The sequence below is a fragment of the Numida meleagris genome, chromosome 12, assembly GCF_002078875.1.
Source record: "Numida meleagris isolate 19003 breed g44 Domestic line chromosome 12, NumMel1.0, whole genome shotgun sequence".
Classification (NCBI taxonomy): domain Eukaryota; kingdom Metazoa; phylum Chordata; class Aves; order Galliformes; family Numididae; genus Numida; species Numida meleagris.
The window spans coordinates 17,496,094-17,517,254 of record NC_034420.1 but is presented as its reverse complement, the minus strand read 5'-3'; the positions used below and the strand labels follow the sequence as shown (position 1 = coordinate 17,517,254).

At 53.2% G+C, this 21,161-nt stretch overlaps 1 protein-coding gene across 3 annotated transcripts in view; it reads left to right on the top strand.

Annotated features, from left to right (window-relative positions):
- The window catches only part of PPP2R2B (protein phosphatase 2 regulatory subunit Bbeta), a 74,741-nt gene that overhangs the window by 29,321 nt on the left and 24,259 nt on the right, over positions 1-21,161 (top strand). The window contains exon 1 of one of the 3 annotated variants that reach the window (XM_021410168.1): positions 1,143-1,314. The exons of the other annotated variants lie outside the window; for them this stretch is intronic. Within the exon in view, the coding sequence (XP_021265843.1) occupies positions 1,245-1,314 (70 nt within the window). The 5' untranslated portion in view covers positions 1,143-1,244. Of the gene's footprint in view, positions 1-1,142; positions 1,315-21,161 lie in introns of those variants that run through there. 3 annotated transcript variants of the gene reach the window in all.

Genomic DNA, 21,161 nt, shown 5'->3' with positions numbered 1-21,161 from the left:
TGTCTCCCATGCTCCCCTGAAATAAACACCTCCCCAGGAGGCAGGGCCATCCCAACAGAATGCTGCCAGCTATAAAACCCTGCACCTTGCCAATGAGATTCTAATCATACTACAGTTAGGAGAGGAAGTCAAAGTGCAGCGCAGCACTGTATCTTACAGCGTCACCCTGCGTCTTTGTTCCCTCCACATCTGGTATTTCCCCTCCATCCCAGTAATAGTTATGCTCTGTGATGATGTGTCTCTGTGGTGGGGCTGCAGGAAGTGGGCAGCCAGGTAGGGCCCTGTTAGTGTTCATGTGCTTGTGTCTCTTTGGCAGTGATTGGGTGAAGGAAAGCTGCAGGTCAGCTGTGGCTCTGGTGTGAGACCCAGAGGTGTCCGTGCCCCCTCACACTGGTTCCCAGGGCACACATCACTACCTTGCAGGGTATATCTTGTATACCAAGGCCATGTTTGGGTTCTATCTCCGAGTTCAGGTGCAGCAAGTAACAGAGGTGGTGCCAGAGGAAATCACCCCCATGTGTATTTCCTTGTGTCCGACCGCTGCTCAGTCATTGCCGAGGCTTATTCCCTCCAAAACCCACCCAAAAAGTGATTGTTTCCCTTTGGAGTGCACCAAGTGCCATGTCCAGAATACAGCTTGTCCTTTTGGAAATGTTCCCTGAAAACCAGGACCCCCAGTTTTCTGACGGTTCCTGTGCTGTTCACCTGGTGTTACCGGTCCCCCGACGTGCGCTGACCCTCGCAGCCATAACCGCCCCGCAGCCCGATCGCCTTGCACAGCTGGGGCACGGCGAGCCCCTCTGAAGTACCCCCGGGCGCACACCCTATCGCTGCTGGCACGATCAGCCTCGTGGCGCGGGACGCCTCTTTACACGCTGCGGCTCCTCTTCTGCCAGAAAAGGGGCCTGCGGTCAGATCTCCGCATTGTGGTTCGGGATGCGCAGGTCCGTATTTCTAGTCCCAAGCGCTCCTTCACGCAAGAGCTCCACCGCGGCAGGAGCATCCCGGGGCCGCTCCGCCCGCCCGAGCCGCGCCGTGCCCGACGGGGCGGGCGGAGCGGGGCACGCCCTGCAGCGCGGCGGCGCCGAGCGGTGCCGTATGGGAGGAGCCAGCGGCTCCACCGCCCCTGCGCCCCCCCCACGCCGCCGCATTTCGCGGCCGGCCGCCGCGGAGCAGGGCGCGGGGGGGGATGATGGATCCGCGGCTGCGGCTGCTGAAGCCCCGCGCCCGCCAGCCCGCCGTCAATGGAGGAGGACGTTGAGACCCGCAAGATCAACAGCAGTTTCCTGCGAGACCACAGCTATGCGACGGAAGGTGAGCGCCCCGGGGGCGGCGGCGGCAGCAGGTGGGGGCCGCCCCCCGGCAGCGTCCCCTCTGCCCTCCGTCCTCTCGCTTCTCCTCGCGTCGCCGGCACCTCTCTCCGCTCCCCCGGCATCTCCCCGGAGCGCGGCGCGGTTCGGGCCGCCCCGCCGGGCAGCGGCAGCTGCTGCTGGGGAGCGGGAGGGGGCGCGGGCCGAGCCCCGCGGAGCCGTGCGGGCTGCGGTTACCCCGCTCCGGTGACTCAGCAGCGCCGGACCCGGTGGGTTTCCACCACCATCGCGGCGTGCCCTCCCGCTGCGGTCGCAGCCCTCTCCGGATCCGGCGTTGCGGATGAGGTCTGACATCTTGGATGCACGAGAGCCTCCCGGGTGTCAGGCAGAGCTGTCCCTCAGCGGATGCTGCAAGAGCTGGAGTCGCGATTCGGCTTGTTGCTCCCGCGGTTGTAGAAGAGTCGGAGAATCTCGTAACTGTGGCAAAGGCTCTGGGCGTGCTGCAGCGCTCGCCAGTCCCGGCCCTTCTCCTCGCCGCGCTCCAGAGCTGCCCGACGTCGCCTTGATTCACGGGAAGGGCAGTGGGTGCCTCTGTACCACGGAGCCGAAATGGGGCCGATGGGACGGGGGCAGTGCCAGGAGCGCTTAGAGCCGGGATTTGTGCCTGAGCGGGAGCGAGCCGCTCCCTGCAGCTTGCCATCCGCGAGCATGTGTGCGTATCGCTGGTGTGTGTCCGTTCCTCGGGGAGCTGGCGTGTCGGGGCACGGCTGTGTGGGCCGGGTGAGCCCGGGGCTCGTCGCCCCGCTGCCTGTGCTCCCTAATGCGGGAGTAAGCAGAGCTCGTGTGGGGCAGCTGTGGAGCAGAGGAGCTCCTGATTGCAACAAAGCGCTCACGTTGCCGCTGCCCTGCACTGACGAGCGTTCCTGACGGCTACTGTGCTAAATGGGAAGGCTTGGGGGGAGGATGCAAGGCGGGCACAGTCAAAAGAGACTTCATTGTCTTATGACTGTATAGGTGCTTCCCCAGGTAGCCTCTGACTGTAGCTGTTCTTGTAGGGTTAGGAAATATAAATATGAGTGTAATTGTTGTTACAGGAATTAAAGAGCTGTCTCAGGGCTATTTTTCATAAAAGCCTCTGCAAGAAGAAACATGCTTTCTGACTCGTGTATAACTGAGGTGAGGAGATGCCAAAACTGTTAGACATGAACAGTGTCATAGCCCTGGCTCAACCTTGGGCCCTGGCCGCTGGTGTACTGGGACATGAATTTTCTGGCATGGTTCCGGGTTAGAGGAGGTGGTGAGGCCATGTTCAGTTCAGGGATTGAACAGTGAGCTGCAGAGTGCCCACCTATGGTGCTGCAGCCTGCTCAGCCTGCAGCCAGAGCACAGCCAGCCACACATCAGCACTGGCACAGCCCTGCTGCTTTCTGCCTCAGGAGGAAAATTAGGTTGCTGTAAGGCAATCCCAGTGCCCCATGCTTTCAGAGTTATTGGTTTTCCCATCAGAACTGATACCTTTTAGGAAACTTTGAAAGCAGCCTGTGCACCAGAGAGCCTGGACAGGCTGAGCAGCTGCTTCGTTAGTGGCCAAACACTCCTCACCTTATTGGTTCATTCTTGTAAGGCTCTGAAGAAAGCTAGCATAGGATTGAACTTATGGAATGTTAGGACTCCAGGATGTCACTCAAGGAGAGTTTATCTAATGGAAAGGTGTCACCTTAATATAGTAACTACGAGCTTTGGATACCTGATGAGCCACACGAGAAGACCCTGCACAAGCTGTCACTGCTTGTGTATAGCTGAAATGCAAGTACTGAGAGCTGACGAGGACTGGAGGCAGTGAAGTGGAGCTGCAGTGCTCCTGGTACCATGTCCCACTGCCAGCTCCACGTGCCTCAAGCCATGGGGCAGGGTTGTGGTGCTGGCCTGGCTCTGCCGGTGCAGGTGGGGACACTTCTGTGCTTGTGGGATGATGCAAGACAGGGCTTCCAGTGGGGCAGTGCGCACGGGGCAGGGGAGCTCCTGTGCTTCCACCTGGCAGGCAGCCTTCGTTGTGGCCTGTGGAAGGATGAGCTTGCCATGACTGCGGCAGGCAGCACGTACAGATGGAATGTGGCTGCCCTGCTGTGACCTGGCTGGGAGGGATGAAGGGCTGAGCTGCGCCTGCAGTGAGGTCAGCCGGTGGCACTAGGAGGGCTGGGGATTTTCCAGCCTGCTGTTGCAGTGATAAGATCTGGTCTGTCTAGTAACCCATGGTAAATTTCTCAAAGCTGACGTTTTCAGAACATTGTAGAAAATAGTACTAGAAAATGACTTCAATTCTCTCCATAGACATGAAATAGACAGAAGTGTTTGTAGGTAACCCACTGCCTCTGATTCTACATGTAGTTGTTCTGCCTGAGCAAGCTGTGTGCACTCTGAAGTGGTAGGGCTTGCTGGTGCAGTGTAAAAGGAAAGAATTATGAAAGAAAATGTTTTTCCTTATTTTTCTGCACATGAAAGCAGTGTATTCTAAAATGACCTGGTAGGTAACCTGCCTTCTGTTAAAAATCCTCCCAAAGCCTGCTCAGGGGAAGACTCTCTTTGGAAATAAAGGTGTCTGTGGTGTCAACTGAGGAAGTAAATAGACTTATGTAATGTGGTTTAGTGAAGTGTCACTTAAATAGGTCTGGTATTTTTATGCAAATACGGGGTGAGGATGGTATTTCAAAAGCACATACTCAATGCCTTGTTCTTGTGTGACACTCAGAGGTATTGCTAATGAAGGAGATGCACCCATTGTGCTAATTCAACTCTAGCTGCCAGGGAACATTAAGTTGCAGAGATGTGGTGCACATCCCCAGGGCAGTGCGTGGGGTTTGGTGGCCCAGGGCCTTGCAGGGTGTCCCCAGAGTGGGTGCTGTGTGTGGGGAACACTTGGTGGCTTTGTTCTGCTGCAGAAAACCATCTTGATTCACAATTTTGCTGAGCTTCCAGTCAAAAATAGGACAAATAAAGACTAACTGAATATGAACCAACCATTTGAATAGCTTCCACTTTCAGACGTGCTTGCTAGAAATGCTGAAGGGCTCCTCATGCCCCCATCCCCAAAGCTGGCCAGTTCCCAGCAGCCCACCCCAAAGCATCATCTCCTGAAGCCCCGAGCTGGGCTGTGAGCCGTGGTTGTGCAGCCTTCCCACCCATCTGGCTGTTCTTGGAGCCCTTTCCATGGCTGCAGTTGGGCGAATGCCTCCAGACAGGGGAGGAGCGTCGCTGGCATCCATTCCTACACTTCGTGCCCGGGAGCTTGCGCTCTGCGTTTTGGGTGGGACGGGAGCAGTGGCTGTTAGGGCTCAGCCCAGCAGGACACCAGATGAGTGGCGGAACTGATGTTGTGCTCAGGGAGGTGTGCGTGTGCGCGGCCATGGGGCGCGTCTCCCATCAGGTGCCTGTTTGGTGGGGCAGGGTCCTCCTGTCCGCTCCATCTGTACTCTCTGTGGTGCTGTGAGACTCCGGGCTGCAGCTGCAGAGTCCACATAGCTCAGCCCTGCTGTAGCTGCTCTTGGAGAGCTGTGCCTTCCTGCTGGCCAGGTGTGATATGCAGGGAAATACTGTGAGGCCTGACAGGTGCCCTTCTTTCCCAAATGTGTGTTCCCTCACCCCAGGGGAGAGTTCTCCCCTCCATGCTGCAGGCGCAGGAGAGCTGTGGAGGGAGAGGTCTGCAGAGTGCTTTGTGGGGTGCGTGCTTCGGCTGTGCATGCTGCAGCCAGTGTCCCAGCACTGGGCAGCGAGGCATTGGCTGGTGTTTCCCTGGCACACTCACTTTCCAGCAGAGCACTTTGGGAAGCTGTGCAGAATGCCTGGCCTTGCTGGTGGCCATTCCCGGCTCCTGCCCTTTGCCAACTGCTGCTGTCCCAGTCCCACAGTGCGAGCTGGCTTGGGCCTGCAGCTCTCCTGGCCCCCAGCAGTGTCCCTGCTTTCTGCCGGCATGGCCGTGTCTGTGGGGCAGCCCCAGGGTTCTGCCAGGCACTGAGGGCTCAGCTCCTGCCTGCACACCTGTGCGCTGGTGTTGGCTGGTGTCCCAGTGAATCTTTAATTTCTCTGGACTGTGTTTCCAAAACCAAACAGATTTACCATTAAGCGATCTATCATTAAGCCCTCATTTCTTTTTCCCAGTTTAATCTCGCTACTCCCAGCTGTAGCCCCTCTGTGGCAGTGACAGTGACTTTTTTTTCCATCTACGTGTAGTCCTCTTAGAAGCAGGAAGTAAGGCGTTTCCCCTGTGCCTGGCTCAGGATGAGAGCTACCAGGTATTTTTGTTGTCGCAAATGATGTTAATTGCTGTGTGGGGATCATCTGGATTGAGATTTGATTAATCCAGGAACCTCCTTGAAGTGGTTGTTTTATCACATAAGTACTTTGATTACACAACTCCATCCTTTGTGCTTTTATTTATACACAGACATTATAGGCCTCCCCCCTGCACCGCGGTCCGGTCGTTGTGAAGGGCTGTGGGCATGCCTCCTGTTAATCCTGGGATCACTGCAAGGGGATGAATCTAACTTGGCCATTCCTAGCGTACCGCGTCAGAGCTGACTTGGGATGCTCTAATCTGTGGATTAATGAGAGAATAGATTTGACTGGGGACTCTGTAATCCCGGATTACTGGGAGTGCTGGGAGCACGTAATGCTGCAACTCAGGCCCACTGCTGATGGGGTGGCTGTGCTGATGCAGAGCACTCGCACCCCAGGATCTGTCCTGCAGCCACGTTGGGGCCCCAGTCTCCCTGGGCTGTGCTGGGAGAGAGACGTGAGAGCTCTGGTGAGGAAACCTCTGAAACCTCCCCAGAGCTGCAGTTACCTACAGGGGAACACAGCTGGGAAGCTCCCAGCTTGTAGGTCATTAGATCCCTGTGAACAATGTCTGTGAGAAGAAACCAAGCAATGTCATGAAAACTGATAGTCAGCTGCTGCCTGGCTTCAGGTCTGGGCTGGAGCTGAGACATTGCCCTCCCAGAGGTGTGGGGGAAAGAGATCCATTGAAAACCAAGGTCCAGCTGCATGAGGTGCTGGAAATGAGCTGGCATGGGCTGTGAGAGGTGTGTGGAGGTGAGGCGGTGGAGCAACAGCGCAGAGGGGCTGAGGCTGCTGTTGACGTGGCAGGATGCTGATCAAGCAGGTTAAAAATAGCAGCTGCTCGCTCCTCCCCAGCTCGGCTGCGTGGCTGTGACCGGGAGCTGGAAGTGCTTATGCCGATGTGCTGAGCAGGCACAAAGCCCAGCTGCAGCCACGGGGCTGGGTACCGCAGGGAGTGTGGGGCCATGCCAGGCTGGGCTGGGGTCTTGGGGGAGCCTGGAGCTGGAGGCTGAGCACCCAGCACGTGCCCACTTCCCCCAGTGCCCCTGCGGAGCTTGGGCGCACATCCCACGCTCCTCCCAGCCCCCCAGAACTGTGCCTTCAGGTGCTGGCAGCATCCCGGCCCTGCAGTGACAGAACTGGGCCAGGAGCAGACCCATGGCTGCTCGAGCACTCTGCGCGGAGCGGAGGGACACCTCCAGGCTGGAGCAGGGAGGTGTGGATGTGGCCAGAGGCCGGAGCCACCCTTGTCATTGGGAGGAGCCCCTGCACTGCGGTGTTCAGGCAGTGGTGGGCACATGGCTCGGCCTCTGCTGCCCCATGGGGTGGCTGGTGCCTCGTGGGGCTCTGTGGTGCCTGCCCCGATTAGGTCCGTGCTGTCTGATTTCCCAGGTGCCCCAGGAGTGTAGTTCTGTGTGAAATGCACATGAGTCACGTGGCAGCTCCGAGCTCTGGCTGCCCACTGGAGCCTGGATGTGGGGATAGGAGGTGTTGTTCGTACATTGTCAGAAGCGCTTTTCAGTAATGTGTAGTTGAACAATTAGAGCCAATATCTCCATTCAAAGCAGTCATTCCGGCACTGGCTGTTATTTTTCTCCCAATGTACTGTAAGCCTAATTTCTCAAGGGGAAACTTTTGAAGGGTCTTTGACTGAAAGCTCTGATGGCCTCTGCTGTCTGGGGGTGGTGTCTGGGCTCCAGCAGTGCCAACCTCAGCAGCATGGGAGGTTCGGGAACTGGGGAGGTGGCTGTGTGACTGCTGTGGCTTTTCTGTTTTGTTGCTTTTCAGTCTTCCGCTGCTTCAGGCTGCTGCGTTCAAACAAACCCTTACTGCAGCTTCAGCTCGCTTTGTTTCAGGGTCAGCTTGCAAAGGATGTTGTAGTGTTTGAGGTGCAATACGTACCTTGGGAAGAAAGAAGGACGCCAAGTAGGTTAGGTGCATTGTATTGCAACCTCCTGAGAGGTTAAAGGAATCACAGGAGTTTGGGCTTCAGGGCTATGGGAGAGAGCAATTTCCAGGCAGAATTTCTGTGCAGCCTTTTTGTTTCTTTTTAAAACTGTTTGCTCAGTTGTGTGTGTGCAAGACAGTCAGCTGCTCAGTAGTGTGTGCTGGACCATCTCACCTAAACCCATGCTAAAGCAGATCCTTTGAATGGAAAGGTAATGAAAATAGAAACCAGAAACCAAAATAGACAACTAATCCCCCATTTTGATCTCCTCTGTCCCGTGGTTCAGCTCAAAGAGCGGTCATAAAACACGACCACTATCTCTGCTCCCTGAGTACGCAAACAAACTGCTGTGATGTTCCTACTCTTGGATCAGTCCATGTCCATGTTCTCTGAATAACAACAAAATGTTAATGGAGATAAAGACTTTTATCTCCCTCATGTCTGTTTTGTCACTGGAATAACAACTTTAAATGTTAAGAGTGCTGAGATTTATAGATGCCAAGCCTGCTCAGCAAAAACTAAATCATGTTCCATAGCGCACATTACCATTTATTGCTGCTGTATTATCTGAAGCCAGAGTGGGTGTTAACCCTGTGATAACATCCTCAAGGGGGATTTGAGATAATTCTGTAGTTTAGTGTAAAAATTCTGTTGGCTGCCTGGTTAGATCTGCAGCTCTTCTTAGAGAAGAGTACTGGAGTGGAAGCTGCACAAAGTACTGATGCTCCCCAAGAAACATGGGAACAGGAAGAGCACTGTATCTTGGAATAACCACTTCGACGTGAGTTCAGTGACTTCAGCCATGTGTGTATTGGTTACTGAGTATGGTATTTTACAAAGTCTTGTAGAATTTTGAAGGCTGTTGTTTCTTCTTTTTTAAGTTTAATCTTAGCATTTTCATATTTGATTTAGAAGTCCTCATTGACATATCTATTAATGACAAATGTATTCCAGCTGCTATTTAATGGGTGGCCTGAGCAGCCCCTGGCCACACCCCAGCGCTGGCTCAGGCGGCTCCGGGTGCTGCTGCTCGGCCCTGAGCCCGGGGCAGCAGAGCTCCGCGTCCCCAGGTGCAACCCTGCCCACGTGCCGCTGTGTCACTGCTCCTGAAATGAGCAGTGCAGCCCGGTGGTTTGTCATTAGGCATTTCCTTGTGTTCCCTTTGTTGGGCTTTGTGAGTAAAGGAAAAGTAATCTGACTGATGAAAAGCAGCCTGACAAACACGAGCATCAGACCAAACGTCGGTACCTGCGACTGACAATTCATTCCTGTGTGGCCTTGCAGCGGTTAGCAGCTGATGAGCAATGTTAGCAAGCATGACGGATCGCTTCAGTTGCAGGCTTAGTAAATATTACCGGGTGAGAAGGGGAGAGAGGTCAGGAGAGTGCAGAGGAGCTGGCCCCTCCGCCCCGCTGTGTCTGCAGTGAGCACTGATGGATCTTCCAGCCGCAGAGCTCAGGCTGATGGGAGCCAGATGCCGACTGGTGTCTAGGGGACGCTATCGCTTGTTTAACACCTGGCTGCTGCCATTAAACTTGCTCAGATATATGGTGCGGAGCAGCAAGTTCTTGTATTCTGGTGTTCATGGTGCAGCTCCTGGAAAAACCCACTGTCCATCGCTAAGCATGGCACTGCAGGAATGTGGCAGCTCTGTAGAGCCCAGCCTCTTGCAGGAAATGCAGTAAGAGCTGCTTTCAGTGTGCAGGTGTGGGTTGTTCATCCCCCATGGAATGGGGAGAAAATGAACTTTGCTTCCTCAGGGCCCTTCAACATTGGTGCCAGATGCAGTGTCCTTAGTGCCAGATGCTTGGTATATCTTTGAGGTGGGCGAGGAGCCTGGGTCACTGCTGTACTGCTGAGTGCCGCCTCCAGGTGCTGTGCTTAGCCTTACTGAGACCTGTGGAACAGCTGAGGTGGGGCCGGTCCTTGTCACCATCCTGCTTGTTGGGCACTTAGGGGGCGTACTGAGGGGTGATGTAGTGCTGGAGTCCACTGTTGGCTGTTGCTCTGTTCCAAGGATTGTAAATAATGGTAGAGAAGTGAAGAGCCCAGCTGCCTCTGCAGCCACTTGTGCGTGTTCCCAGCTCCCTTATGAGCAGCTCAGAGAATTACTCTCCTTTAGTCTTTTTGTTTTAAGAGAAGCTCTTTGTGATATGCTGTTGTAAAACACTGTGATGGTTCCTAAGGATGATACCTGGGCTGCAGAGCTCTGGTGAGCTGTTTGGATGCTGGGATGAGAGCTTTGCACTGAGCAGTAGGGCACATTTTGTTCTTCCTGAGGAAGTGAAATGGCTCTTGTGGCAGTGGTTGGGCTTTGTTCAACCAAGACAACGGGATTATGCAGGGGAAGGGGACGGTCGTCATCCAAACACCTACAGCAGGAAGTGCTTTCATGGGCTGCTAATTCACATGAGATCTATTGAAATCTAAAGGGAGCTAAGCATTTCACACTTTTAATATGAGTTATCTGAGCACGTACAGGTGGAGAAGCATGAAACCAAGCCTTTTGAAATCAGATGCATCAGTCAGTCCCCAGCTGCCTGCAGGTCGCAGAAGCCTGTTGTCTGAGCAGAGGATGTGGTGGCTGTTGGAGGGAGCACGCTTGCAGCTGCCCTGCAGGTGAGCCCTCAGCAGCAGTGGGTGGCTGCTCTGAGCCTGTCTGGCTGCCAGGGCAGTGAGCCTCTGGGTGCTGGGGAGGAGCGGGCAGAATGAAGGGAGGTTTCTGAGGGCCCTCCTCAGAGGTCCCTGGATGAACTTGGCCTGGATTGCAGCTGACAGACCATTAATTATAATAACAGCATTGTCAGTGTTGCTTTGTAACTGGTTCCCCACTGTATATTTCTGGCTAGCAGGAATGATGTGCTAGGTATCTGCTTGGGGTTACCTCTGGTTGTGAGGATCAGCTCAGGGGTGACGCTCTCAGCTGGAGGATACAAGTAATGCAGGTTCCGGTGTTCCTGTGGTTTGTTTTCTCGTTTCTTTGGAAGAAGCCAGAGTCCCATTGCATAGGCTTGTCAAAATCCTTGCAAGCATCTCCGCAGCAATTATCTTCTGCAAAAAGTCATTATGTTAGAAGAGACTGAAGTGAATTGGGATCTGCAGGTCTCCAAGCAGCGATGTGCTGCTGAATTCTGGCTGTGCTCTGGAGGAGCTGTCCCTCCTTCTCCCGCAGATCTCTGGGCTGTGGGTTCCTGCAGTTGCCAGTCCATGGCCATGCAGGGTACAGCTGAGTCTCATAACAGTGGGTCTCAACCCCACGGCAATGCCTGTGGGTCCCAGATGTTTTGCTGAACTAGGAAATATGCTGACCTGTGCTCTGAGCTGCTGGTGTTTGCATTTGCTGTGCTCTTGTGCCAGACCAGAACCCAGCCCAGGGGCAGGAAGGAGAGTACCCGAGGCATGGTGGCAATGAGGAGCCTTCAGGCTGATGCCAGCAGGTGTGCCAGGGCTGTGCGTGTGCCTGGGAAGCTGCAGAGCAGCCATCTCTGCCAGCCTTGCCCGGCGCTGAGCGCGGCATTGTGCTGTGCGTGGTGCCTGGAGCCGTGCACCACCCTGGGCACGGAGCAGCTCCTGCACCACAGACAGCAGCTGTGACAGACCCCACCTCACGCTGCTGTGTGACACTGATACGATGCTCTCATGAGGAGTGCTGCAAAATCCAGCAGCTGGGCGTTACTGCTGAAGCGCAGCAACAGGTTGTTAAACATTTCTCAGATGTGGAGGTAATAAAGAAGCGTTCCTTCTGCATAAAAATGCAACCAAAGGCCAACACCCGAGGCATGACCTGTGTGTGTCCGCCCGAGGTGCTGCCTGCGATGCCATGCAGAAGTCGCCTCGTGACTGGGGCTGTCCGCTACCTCAGGACACAGCTTTGCCACTCTCACAGCCAGGGGTGACCTGGGGCCAGCGCTGCCATGTGTGTGCCCGGGGTGTCTCGCTGCTGCACCGATAGCAGCAATGGTTCCGGTGCTGATCCAGCACCTCGTGCCGGCAGATTTCAGAGCACCTTGTAAAGGAGATGAGCCTTGTTGCCTGAGCTGTACAAGTGGGTGTGCTGATTTGCATCCATTAGGGCTCTTCAGGGTAGGTGCTGATTTTGGCAGATCTTGACAGTGCTGCTTTGGAGCTGGAGGGAAGCCTGCAGCCTTACCTCATCTTTACATGGCTTTAGGAGGAGACAGTGAAGTCTTGTTGTGTTTGGACATTTGATCTAACGTAAGAACTTCCTAATTGGAGTGTTTATGAGTTAATTGTGTGATGCTTTGTTTGCTCCCTGCTGCAAGGTGAAGCTGTGTGTGAGGGGTGGGGCAGCGGATCAGCCTTTTTTTGGCTTTGTGTCACCCTAATGCACTATCTCCATCTGGCTGTGTCCCTCCGCTGGATCTGAATGCGTACCAGGGACTATTAATAGCTGAATCCTGCAAGTCTGCTCCTGCAGATGCAATTCTGAGCTTCTGAATCCTAAAACTCATTACAGATGAAGCAGTAGGCTGTGTGGTAGTTAATGCAATTAGGCTTGCTAAGTTGGGTTCTGAGGGCCAAATGCTGCCCACAGTTTCTGCATGAAGCTCCTCTGGGGTCCTGGTGTGCAGACCCCCCCCAGGGCATTCCTCCACTCGCTGGTTGCCATCGGGACCTGGCCGTGGTGCTGGTAGCAGTGCTGTCTGTCCGATGGCAAGCAGGGTCCTGATCCCACACCCTCGGCTTCCCGATCCTTCTGTCCCATGCGTTTCCATGGCACCGGGATGGGAGAAGTGTTGGGCTGCTGCTCGTCCGCACTGTCTGAGGCCGTTGGCTGCTGAGGCCTTGGATTCGTTGCCTTTGTCCTAAAACAGCTGGAGTCAACTGGAGTGCAGCTTGCCCTCTCTGCACGATGGTTTTCTGTATGGGAAGCAGGAGCCATATCTTCCTTTCTAACAGGGATATGTTACCTGCAGGAGGAGGCAGAAAGACAGAAGGAGACACAAGCATTTCTGAGACCCTCCTATCTCAAGGGATAGGGAATTTGGCAGCCCTTACAGCTGGCAGGGGTTGTTGGTGCCTTCACTTAATACCTCATGTACCCATGCGCTTAACTGAGCATACCCAGCTTTGCAATTACCATTCGTGAGCATTCTGCTTGCCATGCTTGGCTAGAGGAAAAAAATTCACTGCCTCTCCCTGGAAACATTTGGGAGGGCAAGTGGGGTGTCTGCTGTGTTAATTGCAGTTGTGTTACTTGTGAATTCAGCCCAGCTCAGGTGAGATGGTGCAGTTCTCATGGTGTGTCCTCCTGTGGGTTGGGTGTGTGGCTGTGGACAGTGCAGGTGGGGGACTGCAGCACCCAACCCCTTCCAATGCTGGTGGCTGCAAACGTGATATATTCACGGCTGAGGATTTTGAGTTTATTTTTTGCTCTGCTCAGAGTCTCAGGAACTCCGGTTAATTTTATTCCCCAAATTGCATTTTGCCTCCTGCTTCCATACCGTGTAAATCTGTTGCTAAAGTTAAAGAACCGTGACATTATTCTATACATCATTCATAGATCCTTTGCTGGAATTTCACACTTCCTTAAGCTGCTCAGGAGCCTGCAGGCTGTCCTCATCCCGCCACACAAAGCTGCCGCCGTGGAGATCCTTGCCCTGGGCAGTGGGGCTGGAGGTGGAGCAGCCATCTCTTTGCACAGCTTTCTGCAGTTTGAGCCCTTCTTCCATCAGCTCTTCTCCTCTCCCCTTTCATCTTTTGTCTGTCTTTGCTAATTTTAGTCTCCTTTCTCTTTCCTTTCATTGTAATCCCTGTCTCTTTCTCCTTGTCCTCAGCACCAACCCTTGTCCTTGCCCCTGTTCTGCACCCAAACCTGCTTGTTCTGCTCCCATCCCCTTGAAGAGGCAGCTCATGGTGCCACAGAGCTGCTGGCAGCTGTGGATCTGCAGTATGGTGTGGGTGAGATGGGCTCCCTTGGAGGCAAGGGGAGGTACTGGATTTAGAGAGAGAATATGCCAGAAATGGCTCCTAGCCGTGCTCACGGCTGGTGTGTTCCACTTCCCAGGGACCCACGCAGCCTTGGAAACCAGCAGGGATTTGGAGTTCTATTCTCAAAGACTTTGTGCCATTAGTTAAGAGAGAACTCTGCTCCCTTTGGAGGCCTGCTGCTAGAGCTGCCTGTTGGTTGGGGTGCACTGTGCCGTCCTGGTGCTGCTAGGCTAAGGGATGGGATGGGACGGGATGCTCGCAATGCATGTGCCCCCTGTGCTGGCAGTTCTGTCACACCATTCTGCTACAGATGCAGAGGTTGGGTTGTACCCAATGCAGCCAGCTGGGTTTATGGGCACAGATGTATCTGTTTGACTTTTTATATTTATTGGTCATTTTCTCCCAGCACTGCCCATTTCTGGACCATCCTCCAGTAATGGCCCATTCCCAGCCCTCTGCAGTATGGCAGCAGAAAACATTTGCTAAAGTCTTCCTCCAATAGGAGTGCCCGACTTCCACCCACGTGTGCTCCCACAGACACAATTTGTAACCGTGCTGGTTACACCGTGCTGGTTGACTGGGGCTGGGCACCAGGGAGCGTTCATCACAGTAGATGTGGCCGGCACCTGTGTTCCTCTCCCAGTGGGAGTGCTGCAGCTGCATTCTCTGCTTCGTGACTTTTATGTTTTCAAGGTACTAATACAACGAGTTTGATGGATACACAGCTGTTACTTAACTGGCTGTAAATGTTCGTCATGAATCCAGGCAGGAAACGTGGCCTGGTTCAGAAAACCACTGCAGAGCTGAATCCTGACGTGCTGCAGCACTTTGTTCTCTCAATTCCTCCCTGTTTTGCAGAGCTCCTGTCTCACCAAACCTCTTTCTTTCCTTGCAGTCTGTTTCTGACAATGTGCAAAGTTATTGACAAGGTGATGAAATCTGGTGGACTGAGATTTGCCGGAAAGGGGCGGCTTGTTTTCCTGCTCCTAACGCAACCCAGCCCTGAAAAGAAACCTCCGCCCTTTCAGCCCCGGGTGCCGCTGCTGCCTGCAGTGCCGTGGCCGCAGGCGGTGACCGCTGGGCCCAGCAGTGCCTGTCCCGTGGGCGGTGCAGGCAGCATGGGGCAGGAGAGGAACGCCCCGCGGTGTCATCCTTGCTAGCTCTGCTTCATCAGGTGCTGGGTGCTGCTCACCAAACCCTTCCCTCTTGTCTGGTTTGGATAAGTGTGCAGCAATTCCCCTCCTGCAAAGGGAGTGATTGTCGGTTTTGTTTTAAAGCCTGTCTCACGATGCATTTGTTTTGCATCTACCATGTTTCCAGGAGCTTGGTTTTGTTCAGTGGTGTAGGGGAGGGTCACTGAAGTCTGAAGTGACGGTGACACAGAGGGCACTCTGACCACCAGCCACGAGCTGCCTGGAGGAGCCGGAGCTTTGCCCCCAGTGACAGGCTGCCTCTGCCAAGTTAGCCTGACAGAATATGAATATATTGGATTCATTAAGTGAGAAGAAGCTCCCAGTGGATAATGATAATAGCTCATCTAGATTAAGCTTATGGGAATGGTTTGTTGGGAAAAATCCTGTTTTGACAGAGTGCTTGGGAAGACTTTAATTCTGTGAAGTTAAAGTCACGTTTAGGTGGCAGATACCCACCTGGCATTGGTTCTGGGGCATGTGTCACCTTCAGCTGTCCTTGCTGAGCTGCCATAGCTGAGCGCTGGGCAATCCGCTGGGGCCGGGCCGCTCTGTTGTGCTGCACAGAACTGTACAGCTGCCAGGCAGCTCCTGCTGGGGTTCCCCTCCAGAGGAATGGGCTGCTCTTCCCCGGTGCAATTTAAGCATCTCTGCGTGGCAGCGCGCAGGGAAGCAGCTTGTTGTAGACACTGCGCTCAGTTATCTCCAGAGGGAGAATGCAAAGGTACTTGGTTACACTTGGCGTTGTCTTTTGCTGTGCTGTTAGCCTTCCAGGCTCCGAAGGGCACTGCTATGTTCGGTGCACTGCATTACGGGGTTTTCTCCCTCATGAGACGTATGCTGGTACAATTACTGAGAAATGATACAGCAGATCAGAAACATCCAGGCTATTCTTTGTCCCATCTCCCCTCAAGAAATGGGGAAAACAATACTGATGTTTACCTCAAGCGCTGGTTTATGACTTAGTGGGGTTTCCAAGCGGTTCACTGTGTGCATTTCTTTTACTTTCCAAAAGCCATTGATTTTTGCAGCACTGCAATTAGAAAACAAGAAGCCTATAAAATGGTGTTATTTCTGTATTTTAAAATGGAGCTTCAGTCTCCTGCTGCCTTTTTATTGGTTTCCCCCCTCTCCAGCCCTGCTGAATGTTGCTTGAGTCAGCATGTTGTAATTTTCCTGTGGAGATCTGGGGCTTGCTGGTATCACTTAAACCCAAATGGCTTTGCTACAGTTTCGCCATTCTTAGGCTACCCATGTAATAGAAAACACACTCTTCTAGCAGTTTGTACTGCAGTTGTATTGACTGGGAGCACTTGGCTAATCACTTCCTGTAATTAAATTCTTCACTAGGAATAAAGTTAATCTTCTCAGAACATGTAAAACCTGACCCGCAGCCTGAGCCGGCAGAAACGCAGTGCTTTATAGGCACCTTTGTCCAAGCGTAAAGGCTCCCTTCCCGAACCAGAAGCAATTAGTATAATTAAATATTCCTGCTCCTGAGCCAAGGATATATAATAATAAACTGTAACCGATGCAGCAGATTTCCTCCAAAGATTTGGTAGACTTTCAAGGACACGAGGGATCATTTTGCCTGTTCCCATCGACCCCTAGTGAAACAGCTCTGATCGAGCCGTGTCCGTCTGATGGAGCTGCCTTCCCTCCTGAGGGCACAGCGGGCGGATGCTGCGCTCCTCTTGCAGGGCACCAAGGGCACGTGAACACGGACACGCTCTCAGCCGATCGCAGACCGACCCCGACTGCTGTGGGCACAGCCCAAGCCGAGGGCTGGGGACGGGAGCTCTGCGGCTGCACATGGAGCTGGAGGTGAGGGCAGGGCCTGGGAGCTGGGGCTGGCAGCTGAGGCAGCGGGGCAGTGTCCGCTGGGCTCTGCTCTGTCAGTGCTCGTTTCCTATGCATCGCGCTCTGCTGTCTGTGGGCGTAGCGTTAGCTGCCCCGTCTCCTTTAAATTCATTTTGGACTGACGTTCTCTCAGCTCTGTGGTGCTCAATAGGTTTGATAGAGAGAAAGCAAGGAGACTTTCCCCAACTCTTTTTCTCTGTGTTTGCATAAACACATTAATAACCTAATTGACCAAATCCTTGCTGACTGGCTGAGGCATTAAGCTTGCTATGGGTGGCTGACTTGAGCCATATGGTTTGGTCCCAAGGTTTCTCTGGGTTTTTAGAAGAGGTTCAGAAAGTGCCTATTTGCATCATCTTGAAACACTGCCATTCCCAGCACAAACAGTTCTGCATAATTTATTGCCCCCACTGTAGCTTTGCTCGTACTCGTAAGTTTAACTTCAAAGTACTGCATTCTCACTCGTGATTATTTACGTGCAGCAAAACAAAACAGCATAAAGTGCCATCCAAGTGTTAAGGTGTTTTCTTCCAGTGGAGAAACTCAATAGTTCTTCCACAGTCACAGTATTTCTTGTACCTTTATTGAAAGTCAGAGTAAAAATAACCTTTCAAGCAACCGGTAACATTTGCCCTTCCAGGAACTTGGACCAATCAAAATCCAGTGCTTACAGCAGCTCTGTTACCTGGGTGGTGACAGGTACTTGCCATCAGCTGTTTAATTTGGACAATTAAGATGTGTTTGTCACATCCACTTCTGGTTAGCGTGAGTTTCACATGCCAGTTATCACTCAGTGTCTCAGCACAGCAATATTTCAGCTGTAAACAATGTCAAGGAGCTTTAGGATATGACAAGGATATTTTCTTCCCCCAGCTTATCCACTGTACAGCACTGGAAAAATGCTACTTACGTTTAGAGACTCTTTGTTAAAGCAGTCAGCTTTTGCCTTGCGTTCTGCCCGGGAGGCTGCGCGTCCCCTGGGGTCCTGTTTGCTCGTTAGCAGTGGTGGAGCTGCTGTGGGGCCGAGGCCTGTGCCCCATGGCGCTGGACAGGCTGTGTGGGTGTGGGTGGCTGAGCCACCAGCGGTCCCAAGGACTGAGCTGTGGGGTAGGGGAGAGGCCGCCCTGCTATCTCTGCAGCAAATATTATTGCATAAAAAAAATCAGAAACATAGATGAAATGTGCAAAAATGGTGCCAGCAGTTAGAGTGCTAGGCGTGCCCTGGAAGTGGGGTTTCACCAAGCCTGCTTCACTTGTGAAATGTGGTTTCCTAATTGTCAGGCTCCCCTCGTTGTGATCTTGGGTTTCCCGCTGGCTGGCTCTGCCCCAGCTTACGGCCCATCTTGGAGAGCCATGGGGACTTCCTCCATGGCCCGCATCCCTCCAGTCAGAGCTCAGATGCCAGTGATGTGTGCCAGGGCGACGTCAGCCACTACAGTAGGCAGTGTCTGAATCAGTCTGTGTGCACAGATCATTGAGCATCGCTGTTGTAAAACAAACGGCTGTGGTCAGTTAGTCATGTAAAGAAACATCTCCCAGACCTCATGGCATTATTCAAATCCTAAATCCTCTTGTAGTTTCGTGAACAGAACATCTGCTAAAATTGGGAGAAATTACAGACTGGAACGGCTGTTGGGAACGTTGCTGCCACAGACTGAGGAAGAAAAGGAGCGATGCATTTGGGTATTTCCCCGCAAGGGCTTATCTCTGCCTTTGGACGGCCCTTGTCAGCTCGCAGCCTCCCCCGCTGCCCTCCCCGTGCTGTGCCCTCAGCTCGGTGCAGTTCCCCAGGAGCCGTGGGTGGCAGCGAGGAGCGTGCCTGCTTCATGGGCATGGGCTGGTGCTGGCCTTGAGCCCCATGTGCTGTGGCTGGCCCCGGTGCGTCCAATTCATCCAATTGCAGCAGTAGCCTTGGGTACAAGTGTGAACGTTTTGTTTCCTGCCCCTGTCTCCCACGTGGAGCTCCCATGGAAGCCCTGGCGGTGCCCGTGGCTGCGGGAGCAGCCATCCATCCACGGGGCAGCACCTCCGTTCCCATGGCCGGGGCCACATGGGTGCTCCCACCCGGAGAGCTGGGGCTGGGGGGTGGGGGTGCAGGACAATGGGGCCATAGGGCAGCAGCAACAGGGTGAACTCCAGCTTTCCAAAATGCTTCCCTGGTTTCAGGGTAGCTTCCAACGAGTCAGATTTTCTCTCTTCCTGTGATTATGGCAGCAATGCTCCCAGGGACTGGCAGGCCAAAGAAAACTCATTAATTACTGCCGCAATTAAGCAGTGGAGGTAATGCTGCACAGCCTGCGGTGCAGCCAGTGGTCGGTGCTTACCGTGCTGGGCTGAGGCCGCAGCTGCCAGGAGCACGAGGGCCGTGGTTCGTGCTGGTGCAGAGCTGGGCTGCAGCGGGGCAGGAGCGTGTGCCCAGAGCTGACAGGTCACTGTGCTGTGGGGCTGAGCCTGTGGGGCTGGGCATGTTCCGAGGAGGGCTGAGATGGGAAGTCGGGCAGGTCTGGGATGAAATTCTGATGAGAAATTCTGCTTTTAATTTAAAAAGGTAGGGTGAAAATGTTATTATGAAAAAATGGAGCTCCTTCTTCCCACAGTTACAGGCTGGGAAATTATTCCAAGTGCTTTTTTGCTGTTGCAAAAAATAGGAGCTGTGCATTGGAGTAACCAGACCCACTGACACAGGCTGTTCACTTGGCACAGCCCGTGTTGCTGATTTCCTCATTAACTGGCAGAACGCAGACACTTTTTGTGGTAGAAAGGCATGCATTCGCTGTGTAATTTTCACCTACATGTATCTATTTCTATTTAAAGCGCTTCTGAGTAGCTCAGAGCCATCTAAGGCTGGATGTGCCGGACTCCGTCGCAGCCTTGCTGCAGGGCGAGCTGTCTGTCTGTCGCTGGGCAGCTCTTCCTTTGGTCCTTGGCTCCTGAAAATTGGTCCCTTCTGCCCAGGGCCTGGAATTGATGTCTGCTGCTTTTCTGCCATGATTAAAAAAAAAAAATTCAAACTGCAGCAGCCCCAATTTACAGTTCATGTTTTGAGAAAGTGGCTCTTATGTCTTGCCAGCCCTCAGCACGTTCACTTGTTAAATTATGCATATGCTAATGAAGTGTGAAAATCAGCCAAATAACAACTCTCTGTAATAGCTTAATGTCCCCAGAGCATTGTGGCTTTTTTTATTATTATTTTTTGATTTGTGACCCATTCTGAGTCGCGTTTCTGCAGGGTGTTCTTCCAGCAGCTGAGGTTAATTTGCATTTTCACTTTTTCCCCTTCTGAAAGAAGCCCAAACACGTGCTCGCAATCCTCAGTGCAGTTTGTATTTTCTGCTCTGGATTTGGTAATCCCCAGGTTTCCATTGCAGCAGGCAGCGGTTTCCCAGCACGGTTTGTACAGTCCACACCACGGCCTGCAGCGTGCAGTGGGGCCTGTGGAGCGCGGGGTGCCCCACCGCTGCTGGGGGGCGGCTCCTGGGGGTTCTTGGCAGGGCATCGTCTGTCAGTGGTACAGCCCCCAACACCAGAAACAGAGCTCCCAGCAAAGATCCTTAATTCCCTGTCAGAATCAACTTAATTAAATCCCATCTGACTGGGAGAGGGTTTTTATTCGATCTAATCGATGTCCGTGCTCCCATTTGGAAGCTTCTTACATCCTGGAGTTTATTCCCTAAGAACAAGTGAGGTTGGTTTGTCTGCCTGGTGCCACTAAAGATAGACTGGGGTGAAAGCCAGGCAGAAATTTCCTTCCAGGAGGACAAAATCCATGAGGATTAAATAAAAACGAAAAGCAAAGGGGACAGGGAGTGAGTTTGGTGGCTGGAAGGGCGTTGCAGCAGCAGCACCCGGGGCTGTCCCACGCACGCGGAGCAGCCAGGTGGTGGGCGTCCCCCGAGGGCTGGGAGGCAGCTGTGCTGCAGGTGTGCGGAGCCTCTGGGCTCTGCATCCTTCCCATGGAGCACACGTGTCCCGTGGTGCTCCAGCAGGAAGCAGGGTGCACGGCTGAGCTCCCTAGACTGCTCCGGAAGGTATTTTCTCCTTCAGCTCTTAAACTGCAGCTGTTGGCACACAAAGTGAGCAGGCTGCTTTTGTGTTAATGGCAAGGCTTTGCCAGGGAGCAGCCAGCAGGTGCCCCTTGGCTGGGTGCTATCGGGGCTTCTCAAAGTTCTGTTGCACGTATTTCTTTCTGATGTCGACGATGAGCGGCCTGACTGGGATGCTGACTGTGGACATCTTTAAGCTTAAAGATATTAGTTCTCTAATAGTAAAGATAAATTCTTATTATCACAACCGAGCAGATCCTAGAAATAGCATGGCCATGGCCTCTCCATTTCAGGTACAGATTGAAGAGTGATTTATCGTGCAGGGAAGTAAGCAAGGTTGTATCTTCTGGGCAGACTGGAGACAGTATTTCAGCTGTGTACCAGATCCTTATCTGAGCCAGGAGGAGAGCAGTACAGGCAGGTGTGTGTTTTCTGAAACAGAAAGTCCTGATCAGTTTCAAAAAAAAACATTGGCACAGTGCTTACGGTTCATAGAACAAGTGGTTTTGTGTCTGTTTGTTTG